This window comes from Phodopus roborovskii, unplaced genomic scaffold, assembly GCF_943737965.1.
Source record: "Phodopus roborovskii unplaced genomic scaffold, PHOROB, whole genome shotgun sequence".
NCBI classification, from domain to species: domain Eukaryota; kingdom Metazoa; phylum Chordata; class Mammalia; order Rodentia; family Cricetidae; genus Phodopus; species Phodopus roborovskii.
The window spans coordinates 49,361,287-49,376,414 of record NW_026126480.1 but is presented as its reverse complement, the minus strand read 5'-3'; the positions used below and the strand labels follow the sequence as shown (position 1 = coordinate 49,376,414).

Genomic DNA, 15,128 nt, shown 5'->3' with positions numbered 1-15,128 from the left:
CAATGTGGGGCTACCGGTGGTGTGGGTGTCTCCAATACCCAAGCCTGGCAACTGGCTATATCACTCTGGGCTCTAGTAAGAATGATGTGCCCAAGCTAGGGGACAAGGAAGACATGGGTTCTCTACAGTTGTTTCAATAGCTCTGCCCTGGGGTCTGCCTGAGGCCCCTAGTGTGAACAATGACATGTGGTCCAGGCATTGAACTCCAACTCCCTAAAGCTGGGACTCAGGATGGGCAGGTGAGCCTTCCCAAAGGCACCAAGAGTAGGAAAATAAACATGTGTAATGATGGGGAGCAAGGACTAGACAGAGAAAGCATCCCTGTAGCAGATGTAAGTCCCACTATGGAAGAGGCTCTAGGGAAGCTAGGCTAGGTCTGTACACCCCAGGCCATGAACAGGGTATCACAAATCCTCCATGCTGGCAAGAAGGGATAAATAGACTACAAGGTGTATGTCCTAGGAGAGGATTTGAGAGGCTATGGGGATGTTGGGGGTGTGGACTCAGTAGCTATAGGATCTAGGTCCCTGGTACACTTCACGGTCTACCATCAATACTGTATGTGAGGGATGGGGGGCAGTTCCACATCTTCCATTCATGGAAGAAAAGGGCTCAAGAACCCAAAGCAGGGTGTTAACCTCCTCACATACCCCCAGTAGCCCAGCAGCAGGAAGGGTTGTCCAAGACCCCCAAGTAGAGTCCTCAATCCCTTCTAGGGAGCACCATGGGTACCCTCTGCAGTCCCCTCATGTTGGGCACCCTCCCCTAGCTCCCTTATCTGGGTCCAAAAGTGCTATGAAACTGGAAATTTCAGGGCACACAAGGAATCTAACAGGACACCCTCCTTGTACACCACTACCAACATCCATGCTGGAGTCTTAGACAGCTCTGGGAACTCCCTTCTTGCTGAGACACATCTCTAGAGGTGGGTGAGGACCTCCCACTCCAATCCCCTCAGAGCCAGGTGATCACATTACATTTCTATTAACTGGTCTCTGCAATTCAATACCGTAAAATTATCCCAATGAGGTATTTTTGATGAATCCCTTATCTATTCAGTAATTCAACTGTGTGAACCAATCATCTAAGCTGGTGTCCTTAGTTAAGGAAGCCTTGCTCTTCCTCCCTCCCTAGGTGCAGGACCTAGGGAATGGAAGCAGGTGATTAGGCACCTGGCTGAGCCGTTTTCAGAGTAGCAGGTCTAGAGACCCCAGAAAGAGATGGTTCTGAGGAAGCAACATTTTCCTGGAAGGCATGTTTAGGGTAAAGGTAGAACGATGAGCAGGGACAAGGTGGAGACCAGAAGAGTGAAGGGAGATCGGTGCCTGCAACCTAGGATCCAACACTAGGAACTCCCACTGGCCTCCATGAGGGTGGGCGCAGATTCCCAGCTTCTGAATGCATACCATGGTGTAGCAAAGGAGACCTAGCTAATGGCAGTGCTCTGACCAGCAGCTGTCTAGCTTTTGAGGGACAAGCAGGATTATAGTGTTGGGCAGTCTGCAATGCTCTGGGAAGCTGGGGGTCTTACTGTGGGAGTCCAGACAGTCAGCCACTCCCATGCTCCCATGTGTTGGCGGAGCTCTGAGTCCTGTAGCTGCTATCTCCTGCTTTGCACCTGCTAGGCCCCACCCCTCCAGTACCCAAGGGATGGGCAATGGGGTTGCCATGGTGACGAGGTTGGGGATGCCTTCCTTGGGAAGCCCCAGGGAGTCTCTAACTGTCATCCCACACACAGGCAGACATGAGAGTTCAGACTTTCACAGACACACCAGCACTACACAAACACACAAGTGTGCACACAATAGACCTTTATACACACCTTCATACAGGCCTACATGTACATAGGAACACAAGCCTGCAATACACAGCTCACATGCATGCACACACACAGACACATGAACACACACACACACACACAAAGGGGAAAGGGAGAAAAAAAGGGGGTAGGGAGAGAGAAATACTCTGACGCAGGCCTACTGATCTGCACACACCCTCAAACCCCATCCCAAAGCAGAAGGCTCCAGGTCTCCCCATCTGAGCATCCTGCAGGCTTTTCACTCTGATATCCTAGGGATGGGCCACTCCAATGTTCTCCCAGAAACACAGCCAGTACCAGGGACAACTTGCAAGACCCAGAGATGCTCCAATTCCACTAGCTCCTTCACAACCACCTATTAGTGCCTCTTAGCACCTTAACCCCTTAGCATTTCCCACAGGCATGTGAGGCCCTGGCAGGTGACTCTGGGCCTTCTCACCAGCAGAACCCTAGCATCTCCTTGAGGAATTCAAGGGCAGAAAAGGTCTCCATCTTTTCGCTCATCTTTTCGGGACTCTTGTGCTCCATTACTATTGGCAGCTATGAGCACCAATGGGCCAGCATAGGCAAATCTACTCTCTCCATACAGATGGGATTCACTTGCTTCTGACTATCTCCATGTCACTCAGTCAGCGTTCACCCCATGCCTGCCCTGTACTAGCCCTTTTGCAAGAATCCACAGAGAGAAATAAACTAAGACAGAGCCTATGAACAAAGAGAAAGCTGAGGAGTCCAGCTGTTGCCTTTGTGTCCTTATAGCCAAGGAAGGGGAGGCAGCCTTGCCAGTACTGTTCTCATGTCCAGGGAAACAACCTCTCTGGAGGAACCACAGTTCAGGGACCCCTCCCCCACACCAAACAATCAGAGAGACGGACAGATGGACCCATGCCTAGCCTACAATGTCACTGGGAGGCCACAGTCAGGGAAGGGGAATCACACTGAGCCCTGCAGTCACCTGCTGTCAGGGACAGAAACACTGGCGCCACCCCCACACAGACGTGCCTGCCTGTCCATCCTCGAGCGGGAGGCCAGTAATCTGCAGTAAGGTAATAATAGAATCTGCTTAGTGGGCAGCGGGCAGGAAGGACAGGGAGAGGAGAGAGGCAGCACTTGCCGGCCCACACACCAGTGCCTCCGAACAGCAGCATCTGTCCCCAAGTATCACTGAGCTAGTGCCCAAGCGAGAAACCCAGCATTATGTCTGCCCCAACCACCTCTTACTCTCCAGGCTGTCACTCAGGCTGGGGGCTGCCTTGTCCCAAGAGCTCTGCCTATCCTCATTCCAGTCCCCAATGGGTGCCAGAACTTGAAGTCAGAGGCCTCATTCTGTGCAGTGGGGTCTCTAGTACCATATTCGCCTCCGGGCACTAGGCAGGGCCATCTGGCTGGCTCTGTCCCCATATACCCACTGAAGTCCACAGCTCTTGGAGGGAGCCCCTAGGAGCGGCTGTGACAGAGGGGGATCACGAATGGGAGCAGAGCTGGGAAAGCAGACCGGGAGAGGAGTGGGAATAGAGAAGTGAGGCCTGCCAGAAGGAGCTGACCCTGGCACCTCAGGTCCCATAGCCCTGAAGGCCTTGATGTGCTGGAAGCCAGGAGATAAACCATCTGACCTGGTGAGGAAAACACTGTAGGAAATGCAGGTGCTTTCTGAAGGAGTAGGCAAGAGTATTAGCTCTGGAAGCTTCCATCTAGAGAGTGGGTCAAAGCTTATTGGGCAGCCAGCCCCAGCCTTAGCAGCAAGAATGAACCTGGAGACTGGCAATTACTTGTGGAGATGCCCCCAACCCCCACCTCAGCCAGGTCTCTACCAGCAAGAGCCCAGCTTCAGGAGCATCAACCAGCACATGCCCCACCAGCAGTGCTGAACTGTGAAAAGTGGCACCCTATCAGCTCAGGACCCACAAGAATTCTCCCTTGGTGGGACTGTCATCCAGCACCACAACAAAAGATGCAAAGGCAATGTAGCCAGGGGTATAGCCATCATCCTGTCTTTTTGGGTCTAAGAACAACTGCCACTGACCCCAAAGTGACCTAATCAGGCTCTGTGTCCCTCTCCTCCAGATGATGCTAGGGTACATGCAGGCAGTGCATAGGTCCCAGTGTTGTATATCAGGGAAAGTAGTGTGACACCAGAGGGGTTGGGGCAAGGGTACATCTGCAAACCCACTCCTGCCTGCATTTGTCAGTGTGTCTAGAACAGTAAGGCAAGCTGTGCTACCACTGGGGTACAATGGGACTATCAAGTGCCTATGCCAAGCCTAGCATGTTCCCCTTCCCCACAGACACTGGATCCTGATGTCGCTGGGTAGTGTTCCAACTTGCAGCCTGGAATGGCCCTTAAAATGTGTTCTTCCAAGGGTAGAACATGACAGTGGGCTTGTGAACCCTTCTACTGGGCACAGCTACACCTACCTTGTCACCCTGTGGTATTTACTGTATTGGTGACATTAATGACTATTGAGGGATTTGGGGTTTGGCACCCACAGGCTTGTCTTTCCATCTGAGATGATCCTGCTTCTTATAGACACCCCAAGTGGCTGGTCCTTCATGAATCTCTTGGCTCAACAGCCCCTCCTAAGACCCCCAAGGCCTCTCCTTATTTCAAATGTCACCTGTCTCCAGGCATCCCCATATCCCAGGTAGCCTGAGGGGGCGATGACAGGAAAGATGGACACTATGTGCAAGGAACCAACAGGGCTGGCCTAGAATCAAGCCCTGTGGAAATGAAGAACTCAGGTTGGAGCCACCAGCAACTCTTACCTCCACGCACCTCCCCTTCCAGGGATAAGGTGCAGGAATCAGCCTGACCTACAGCCAGCCTCTCCTCACTTCATGCCCCAACAGCTACCCAAGGTCATCACATTCCTGCATGGCCATCATCCTTATAACTATGAAACAATGGGCAGTCAGGAGTGAGGGTAGGAGAAAGGCTACATCAACGGTAGACCTGCCCCAACCCCAAGATACCCATGTCCTCGTCCTCCTATAGTCAGAACCACCCACTAGAGGATGTCCCACCAAGAAGTCAATGTCAAAATCTGTACCAATAAGAAGTGTTCTCCTCCAGAGTCAGTTGGAGGCCTGCATGTAGCACCCTTGAGCACACAGGCCAGGCCAGGACTGGCAGCATGAGGCCCAATATGTGTAAGTTTCCACTGGTCCATAGCCAGGTCCATGTCCCAGCAGTGACCCAAGGCCATCACAAAACCCAAAGACACAGCTGGGAGAAAAATTTGGAAATTCACCAAAGACCTCTGAGTCTCTCACATAGCTTGGTACAGCTGAAGCTGGGGAATGAAGACCAGCCGCTATTAGAAGCACCCTACTTCCAACCGCACCTGGCAGAAGTTGTGGACTTCAGCACAGTCTTGCTGGACAGCTCCCAGCTAGACAGGAACAAAGGCCCCACACAGTAGACCTGAAGGCTGGAGGCTGATGCTGTCCCCCAAGAAGGATCAAGGGACTTGAGGCCTCTGCACCACTTGAGGTTGCCAAAAGCTTCCTCTGCACACTAAGGTAGGCAAGAGTCACTAGATGCTGGCACCCAGTTCCAGGGAGTCCTGAGCCCTAACACCTCCCATATACATGGACTAACAGCTTAAATTGCCACATGCATACCCAAGATACCTCTGTTCTAGACATGAACCCCAACTCACAGGCGCTAAGCTTAGCAGCTCCAATACCAAAGAAAATAAACATTCTCCAGGGGATATGCATGCCAGTTTCCCAGCATCTGCTAGCTGTCAGGCAATATGACCATGCTTGTCACTGCCCACTGCCTCCCAGGTCCCGACACAGCCTCCCAAGACCACATAGAGGCCATAAGTCAGTGTGTTAACACAAGAGCTCCATGAAGAAAGGTGCTGGGATGTGGGACCTAATGCAAGAGGCCTTGACAGGTTGGTTTGTTTAACCCAGCTCCATGCCTACTGCATCCACTGTCCATCTGCTGGAAATGTAGTATCCCTAGTAGTATTCATGAAACTACACTCTGACTGGGTGGAAGTCCTTCTCTCTGGAGATGGAAGCTGTATCAGTTGCCAGTGGGCAGTGAGGCATACTGCCACTCCTACCTGGCATATATGAAGGCTGGCTCTGAGCAGCAACTCTGACATCCAATTACACAGGAGAGTGAGAGTCCTGGCCTGAGCTGGGATGCCATCCTTCTACACACACCTCTGCCCTCACCTGCTGAAAGGCTCAGGACAGATGGTAGAGCCAACCTCTCTCCCTTGATAGGCCCATCCCACTCAGGAATTCTGGAGCAATAGATCAGCAAATACAGGCAGCCAATGAAAGAAGTTCAGGCCCAGGAAAGCTCTTTACTCTCATTCCAGTGCTGGACCAGCTTCTGCTGCTTTAGAAGCCAGAGTTATTTCTGGTGCGGTAACAGCTCTGTGATCTGCAGAGCCTCTGTCTTTCTGACATACACACTGGAACAGTACCAGGTAGGATTTATTTCCAAATAAACATGGTTAAAGCAAAAACTAGATGCATGCTGCTGGGGACTGCAGTTGGAAATGTCAGGAAGGGGCCTACTATGTTTTAGAGACCCCTGAACATCCTACCTGGAAATGCTGTAATCTAGGACAGATCCAGCACGGAGCACACAGCTTCCATAACTGCCCCAATCCACTGAAATCACACAGGGCTGAGTCTGGGAGGACTCCCTTTAAGCTGGAGACCCATAGCGGGCTTGCTGCCCTAAGTCTCCTTCCCCCATGCCCACCATGCTGGAGACAGGGCCAGAGTGAGATGAGCTCAATCCAGTAGGAATTCAAGGATTTGCTTGAGACTCCATGGGCACATGACAAGAGACAGAATCAGCCCACACGCTCACTAGTTCAGAGCCTGTGAAGGTGGTAGAGATGCCATTCTATGCCTCAAGAGGCTGGCTCTGCCCAGCATCCTCTTGGCTAGGCAGAGATGACAATAATCCCATCACCTCTCTCTGCCTGCTGCTATACCAACAAGAGCTCCAGAAGGGTCTGTCTATGTAGTTTCTCCTCGTGTCTCAAGCCCTTTAGCCTGCACGTTGCTGGCCCTGTGGTTGTCACTGAACACAGCAGGAGGCACAGAACTGCTCAGTCCCATGTAAGACAGTTCCGCTGGTGTCATCTCATTGTCATACACCCCCTGCTATACAGACAGAGGCATGGAGAAGAAGGGATTCCCTATTGTAGCCTGGTCTCTCAACTAAGCCCTAAGGATAGACCTGACCAGAGACATAGCATACAAACTATGCCTTAAATTATAACCCCAGGGCTTCCAGACAGTTGCAAACACTACTTGTTGTAGCAGGGATAGGGCTTGCCCAGCTCCTACTGGGATGGACTTGCCTTTGGTGGTAGGGGGCAAGTTAGTAGGATCATGACTACAGCCCCATCAGCCCTGAAAGAAGGGGCACAATGTACCTCCAAAGACTAGAAACCTGACTTAATGATGGTGCGTATGAGATCCAGAAACAGCTAGGGTAAAGGGACACTGTCCCCAAACCAGCAAAATTCTGTGCCAGCCAATATGGTCTAAAATGAGAAGGGTTGGCATTCTAGGTATTCAGGTTATACTAGCTGAGTAGATAAACCCTTAACACCTAGGCTATGCCAGGCCTTTGTTCACATCTGAAGGGCCCACTGATCACACCAAGACAAGCCAGAGACTATGTATGAGAATGAGGTCAAGGGTGAGGCTTGCAGCTCTTTACCTGGTCACACAAGAGGAAGCCGAACAAAAACCCTTACCTGTCCAATAGACCCCAGGCCCAGAGCATGAAGAACTCCATCTCAGGGACAACCTCCCCAAACCCAGCACCAATAATCCCTCAAGGTGGCCACTCTGGCCAATATCTTTCCTTGGGCGAGGACTTGTGGTCAGGACAAGAGAATGCTCAGTCAAGGGTAGAGGCCACATGTTGACAAAACCAGTATCCAGGAGCCCAGGAACCCAGGGGAGCTTGTAGCAAGCCAGCCCATGTGGCAGTAATCCTCCAAGTTGGCTTCACTCTGGTCATGGGCTCTTGGATCAGGTTCTCAAGGACCCACAGGCATATGACTCAACCCAGCAGCCCTACTCCTTGAGCACTGAGGGCCACCAGGCACTGCCACCCAAACTCTTATCCTGATACTTTCACCCTTGCAAGGGCTGTAGACAACTTGGGTAACAGGGGCTCCCAGGCCCAGACATCCCTCAACAGCCACATTCATAGCCTCCCTGCGCAAACTGCCCACGGCTCTGAGCCTCAGCTGACGTGTAGCCGCCCCCACCTGCGTCACTAGCATTTAGGCAGCTGTCCAAGCTGCCCTCAAGCCTCTGCCCAAGGGCCAGGAAGGCCAGCCCTGCTCTCCAGGACCCAGAGTGGGCAACAACAGAGTGAATGTGTCTAAGGCATTTCGACCCCCAAGAAGGCCAAAGAATTTCTGTGCCAGAGACCCTCCAGATGAACCTAGGACTCCCAATGTCCCAAGACCAGCTCTGTGCCCTATTCTAGCCATCCCAAAACCATAAGGGCCCAAAAGTATCCATTTAACCCTGGTCAGGTTCACAAGGATGCTGTCGCTACCCAGAGAAGGCAGTTACATCCTCCCACACAATTAGGAAGTGAAGACACTATCTCACTCTACACAGATTGATCAGTCAGCCAAGAAGATGCTGTCAAACTCTAGGCCTGGGGCAAAACCTTAGACTCAGCCTGTGATCAGCATGCCAGATTTATTTTTAAAATAGGGGGTTTCTTATCAAACAGATGGACTTTCATGATATTGCCCAGCAGGCGGGGCTGGCTCACAGATGCTGGGATCCAGAACACTGGCCCTTCAGAGACAACAGAACAAGGCCTGGACTAAGCGAGATGGGCTCTGAGTGGTGGCCACTCTGGCACAATCCCTGCTTTGTCCCTGAAGCTTAAGCCAAAGCCCAGCCTCCATCCTGTTCAGAACCCTAGGCAGCATGGCTCAGCCAGCATCTCTGAGCAAGGTCTTGTAGAGGCCTTGTGGGCAGTTTGGCCATTTTAGGCTGTGATCTGAGTCACTGGGCATATTAGCAAATAAGCAGGTAAGCTCAGGTCTTACTTCTAACCAAGGAAGCCCATTCATAGACCCATGGACTTCCTGCAGAGTACATGGCAAAAAAAAAAAAAAAAAAAAAAAAAAAAAAAAAAAAAAAAAAAAAGGACCTCTTCAAACAGAGGAGCCCAAAGAGACCTTCATCTCCCACAGTATCCACAAGAGGGCCATGACAGGCACCCTTACTTGCTCTTACCAAACACTGTATCCAGCTTTGGAGCCTCGAAAAGTCCCAAGGAAACCCTATCCCCAAACCCATTTGTAAATGAAGGCTGAGGCCTAAAGCCTTTCTGCTATAGCCCTCAGAATGATCAGACCAGAATTGCCTTCACTAAGTTCCAAGTGACCACAGGACCTCCAGGCCTGGCCCACAAAGGACAGCCTGTACAACTGAGTGTTAACCTACCTCAGGGACTCTCTGAAAGAAATACTCAACTAGGTCACTGAGGATGTGTCCTCCCTACTCTACTAAAGCCCAGGCAATGGGACTTCTTAGTGACTTGAGACACCCTTAATGATAGCTGATGGAGGGTCTGCGTTCCGTTGTGTGGTATAGAAGCAAGATATGCAGGTAGGAAGGGGTTAATGTGATATGCTCTCCCCTGACCCACCCCACAAATACCAGAGAAGAACCTGGAGCAGACAGACAGTCAGGGCACCAAGACACACTTGACAGACTGTATCCAGGAGTGGGCCTGCCTGGTGCTGCTAACAGGTGGGGTACAGGTCCTGCCAGCCTCACACTACTGTTCAGGTGACTAGCCACAGAGAAGAGCAGAGCACAGCAAGGTTAAGGGGAGTCTGCACAGCAGTGACACAGACAATGTCTGGCTACCCTCAGAGTAAGGACCGGCTCTGGTTACTTCATGCAGGCAGGAATATGGTGGGACCTGGAGCCCCCACAGCCTCAGCCCACCCACCATCCACCACCCTGGGAAGATGTGTCAAGAGCTGATTCTGCTTCGAGTCACAGCAGGGGCTAGGCCTGCACCTACTTCAGTGCAGCTCCACAGAACAGCTGGCTCCACTGCTTCTAGACACACAGACATCTCCCCTGGACAATAGCAGGGCAGAGATCTAGACATGGCTCACTCTAGAAGCCCACCCTGTATAGGCCTATTACACCGGGGCTGGGCAAAGTCCATCTAAGTCAGGCCCACGAGCACACCAATGGAGGAGCTGTGCAGGCACATAGCACACCTTGAGTGAGCACCCATTGTGTGTCTTTCCTTTCCAGTACAACCATGCCCTATCCCATGGCAGGAAGCTCATGTGTCCATGAAAGGGCTTTTCTGGTCTTCATCACTGCCTGTAACGAGGCAGAGACCAGGTGCACAGGGACACAGGTGTACTCTGAACCATCCCAGTGGGCCAGGACAGGATGGTTCCCCTGTGGTTCCCCCACCTCTACCAAGAGCACTTACCCTTCAAGCACACCTCCTCTTCCCTGGCCTCTGTGCCCCACTGCCTGAAAAAAACTCTCAGAGAGAATGGAAACTCCTCAGCAAGCATGAACTGTGGGAGGAGGGCTGGCAGTGCCCAGGCTTAGCTGTAGAGAGGAGCTCAGCAGGGCAGAAGAGGGGCAGGAGAGCTGCATGACCCATGCAGCTCCCAGACCTGCATGTCACCTGATCTGAGCTCATAACGAGACCCTGGGCAGGAGAGAAATCATTCCCTGTTCCCAATAAGTAGAACTCCAACAGAGTGCTAGTTCTGAAGCCACAGTATCCTCATCTGTACAGCCAGGTCAGATGGCCAGAGCCAGATGTGAAAGAAGGCTGTGTAATCCCATAAGGGACTCACAGCAGGGGCCACGAGAACCTGATGAGTGGTGATCACCAGATATGACATGCCACCCACCTTCATTACTGCAGAAGCCACCAGGCCCTTTCCACCCAGCTTTAGAGGCTCTGGTCCCACACAGCTTCCCCCTCAGCCCCTCGCCAGTCCAGCCTAGGGCCTGACAGAGCCTGACACAGCAGCCACTCACTAGCTCCTGCTTGACTTTGAAAAGGGACCTGGTTCCAGAAGCTGCCTTCACTCCTGTTTCTGTTCACTGTGTTGCTCTCCACTCATGAACACCAACATTCCTTGTCCTGGGACACCTACTGCTCTGTTGCATACATCTCACCTCTTTCTCTCCACCTGTCTCCCTTATCAGCCTGTCTCTCTTACCTGCCCACCCATTCCATCCTCATAGTTTCTTCTACTCTAAGATTCCCTTGGGGCCTGCCAGTCATCAGAGCTCTCACCCCACCTCAAAAGGCCATTCAGAAGTATGAAAATGACCATCCACCGACCTGCAAGCCCTGGCAGGTCAGCTCGAAGGCAACCCCCTCACCCATCCCTTCTCTTGGCCTGACTGACTGACCACTTCTTGCAGAGTGGAGGAGGGCCCCGTCATCACCTCCTATAGTAGGTTTATGCTGGCTAGTTTTTATATCAACTTGACACAGACTAGATTTGGGAAGAGAGGAGATCAATTGAGAAAAAGAGTACCCCCACCAGACTGGCCTGTAGACAAGCCTATGGGGCATTTTCTTGATTAGGTAATCCTGAGATTAGACAAGAAAGCAGGCTGAACAAGTCATGAGGAGCAAGCCAGTAAGCAGCATTCTTCCATGGCCTCTGCTTCAGTTCCTGTTTCCAGGTTCCTGCCTTGCCTCAAGTTCCTGCCATGATTCCCTTCTATGATGGACTGTGATGTGTAAGCTAAAACAAACACTTTACTGTTCAAGTTGCTTTTAGTTGTGGTGTTTTAGCCAGCTATAGAAATCCCAACAAAGACGGTCCTACAGGCCCTCCTGGGCTGAGTCCATGAAGGCAGAGCTCTAGCATGGGCAGAGTATCGAGGCTACAAAGACTATGCAACCATCCTTCTGTTCCTGATACCACCTAGATTTAAAGCATCTCCCATTGCTCCTCCCAATTCAGTCTCTAAGGGTGCCTTCAAAGGTAGGGACTGTTTCCTATCAAGTCTGGAGGGAACTGGGAGAAACACATCTTAGATCAGGGCAAAGTCCTGCAAAGCCTTTGCCAGTGGATTCCTATCCCAGTACAGGGATACATGGATAAATCATCAGAGGACATACTCAAGGTCTCCAAGGTAGTTTAACAGAAAAAGAGATGACTGCATGACCACAGCCAAAACAGCCAGATGCAGAGGCCAAACACCAACAAAAGTGATGAGAAACTCACTGGGCCCAAGCCACCCATGCACGCAAGGCTGAGCCACTGCCCAATGGGTGGTCCAAAAGAAGGGGCAGATTGGATGCTCCAGAAAGCATAGAAAAGCCACATACCCTCTACCCCATCTAACTCCATGGAGGCAACATCTTGAGATCCATCTTCCTATAGGTAATGGAGTTACACTCTCCAGAAGGCTCACTGTCACCAGACTATCCCCATTCACAGCCCCCAAGAAGCAGCTTATATGTGGATAGACAGATCCAAGCAGAAAGAAGCAAGGGTTAGTGTTGAAATGAGCAGGTGGGTAGAACTGAGAGCCATCTGTGTGTGTGTTCCCATGACATGTAGTCATGCCAGAAGAAACCCTCAGATCAGCATGTCAGCAGGGCAGCAGTGGACAGAGGTCTGGCCTACACTCCCCATCAAGCTGTCCTGGCAAGAAATCTGGCTCTGCCTGATTCAGGGGTAACATATAAGGTTTGAAATACAGTAATTCTGCTGTCACCTGGTGCTAAGTTGCCAGTACCTACATCCACCAGGATGACCTTTTAATAGTAGAGAGGGAAGACACACATGATGAACAGTCTCCTTGGCTGCACATACACACTTTGACAGTCAGAAGTCAGGAGAGAGGGTGTGTCCAGAGGGCCCAGGAGCAAGGCTGCTCAGGGTCCTTTTATATCACTGGCCATCATGCTGTCAACTATACAACCATGTAATACCACAGAGAAAACAGGGAGGCCAGCCCCTACCCAGAGTCCACAAGACACCATGCATCATTCACTGCTGTCATTTACACACCCAGGGCTTCTTATAACAATGTTTTATTGGTACGATAATTAGATTATTTCACTGCCTTCTGCATTCTGCTGCTCCAGGCCCTTCCCTCACAAACTACAGTTGCTCATCCCAGGAAACATGCATATCCGGAATTCAATAGAACACCAGCTGCCTATGCCTTCCCTTCAGCCATGAGCCCCTTGCTCAGTGCCTTAGTGTTGACTGTTTAGCTTAAGGGCTGACTCCAGGGTGGGGAAGATGTAGCTTATGGGACTCAACAAAACCCATGTGCCTCTGCCTCCGTGACATCACAGTTGCAGGCCTCCAAGGGAACTCAGCTTGGCCCACCTTCTTCCCAAACATCACCTTTTCCCACTGCCTCCCTGAAGCCCTGGAGTGCTTCTAGATGGTCCCCAAACCCCCACCCGAACCATACTGCACCCTCCCACTGTCCTCCACTCCCCAGCCTGCACCAGCTCTGGGGAACTTTTCCAAACGGAAAGGAGATGTGGGCAGTGCCAGTCAGACCTTCGGGCAGCCGGAAGACAGGCCAGTCCTGGGAGAAGAAAGAAAATGGCTGAGTCCCAGCCTCCCACAAAGACGACTGTGTGAATGCGCCTGGCTGACCAGATGAGGGGGCTGACTAAACCCAGCCTGCCCCAGAAAGCTGGCCAAATGCAAGGTAGCTGGGTTTTCTGCTGGTCTATGGGAAAGCTGTGCAGAGATGGTACCTTCCGAGGGAAAGACAGTGGGGACTCTTGGGGAGGTTTGTCTCTGCTGTAGGCCCAGGTCTGTTTCAATCGTCAGGCGGGGATGTATGGCCCAAGCCCAGGAACTGTCACCCTCTATCTCCCCAGGGGAGCCCAGTGTCGCAGACTCTCAGGCTTAAGGCTGGGTGCAGAAGAAGGCGCTGTCCAGCTTTCCTAAGGTTCCTGAGCTGTCACCCCCCCCCCACCCGAACCGGAGGTCCGAGCTAGGAAAGCCAGGCCCGGACCTGGCGATGGCCGGGCGGTGGCCGCTGCCTGGAGGTGGGGGGTCATGCGGCCGGGACGCAGCTGCTCAGGCAGCATGCCTATTAGCGCGGCAGACGGCAGATGGGCGCCCGCTCATCCCCCTCCTCCCGCGGCACAATGGGCCCGGCGCTCGCTCGGGCGCACAATGCGGGCCCCGGGCCGCGCACCTGCAGCAGGACTGCCGGGTGCCGCCAGGCCTGGCTCATGCTGCCCCAGTCGCCTTGCGCCCCAGGCCGCGCCGCGTGTCCTTGGGCTGCGCCCGCCCGCAACCGGTGGGCTGCGGGGCTCCACCACGGGACCCAGGAGTGCAGCGGCTGCCGGCGCACCGCCGCCCATTGTTCGCGGCCGCGGGGCCCGGCCTACAGCATCCCTGTTAGGCGGCCTCCTTCGGCCCCGCCCGGGCGGTCAGCACGGTCTCACCGGCCCCGCGGCCGCGCGCCCGCCCCCCCACCCCGGCCCCGCCCGCGCCCCCAGCCGCCGGCGCGCACGCACCTGTCTGCCCCTTGCCCAGCGTCTTCTCCAGCCGGTAGGGCCCCACATACTGCGCGTGCTGCGCCCCGCCGCCGTCCTTCCCCGTCGATGTCATCGCTCCCGGGCCCCGCGCCGGCGAGTGGGCGCCCGGGCGCGCGGGCAGGGAGGGGCCGGCCAGCCGTGCGTCCAAGTCAGCCAAGCGCCGTCCGCGCTGACCCGGCCCGCGGCGCCCCCGGGCGGGCCGCGCCGCTCTGCGCCCCTGCCGCCCCCCACTCCGCGCCCGCCGCACCCGTGCGACGCCGGGCCGCGGGGATGTCTCTGCCTCTCTGAGAGGACCCGGCAGGCGGGGGCACCAGGCTTCAGCCGCCACCTCCGAGGCCCGCGCCCCGCGCCCCCCAGCGCACGCCCGTCCGCGGCCGTGCAGCCGAGCCCCGCCGAGCAAAGGAACCGAGCCGCTCAGCCGAGCCCAGACGAGCAGCCGAGCAGCTTCGAGTGCCGCCGAGCCCCAGCCGAGCCCGAGCGAGCGCCACCGGCCTCAGCTACCATGACAAGTGGTGCTTGCAGCTGTCAATCAGAGGCATAGCCCAATCAGCGCTGCCCGCCTGGACCGCCCCTCCAGTCTCTAAGAGCGCGCTGGGCCTCTGGGCCGAGAAAGGAGAGATTGGGGTGTCGTTGGGGCGGGGGCGAAGTGGAGGCCACGCCAGGGCCAGGAGCCTCCGGACCGTGCTCTACCTGCCGGGGGCCCTTGTCATTAAAAGGAATGCAGGGGTGGTGGAGGCTGCAAGCCTCGGA

The 15,128-nt window shown here is 53.9% G+C and overlaps 1 protein-coding gene across 15 annotated transcripts in view; it reads right to left on the bottom strand.

Moving 5' to 3' along the window:
- Positions 1-14,871, bottom strand: part of Brsk2 (BR serine/threonine kinase 2) — a 53,222-nt gene extending 38,351 nt beyond the window's left edge. For 10 of the 15 annotated variants that reach the window (XR_007835034.1, XR_007835035.1, XR_007835036.1 and 7 more), the window contains exon 1: positions 14,358-14,825. Coding sequence is in view for 12 of the 15 variants with exons in the window: in XM_051193403.1 (XP_051049360.1) it covers positions 14,358-14,451 (94 nt within the window). In the remaining 3 variants the exon portion in view is untranslated. Of the gene's footprint in view, positions 1-14,357 lie in introns of all 15 variants that reach the window. The other 5 variants (XM_051193399.1, XM_051193402.1, XM_051193405.1 and 2 more) reach the window with 4 other exon arrangements.
- Between the last annotated feature and the right edge of the window lie 257 nt (positions 14,872-15,128).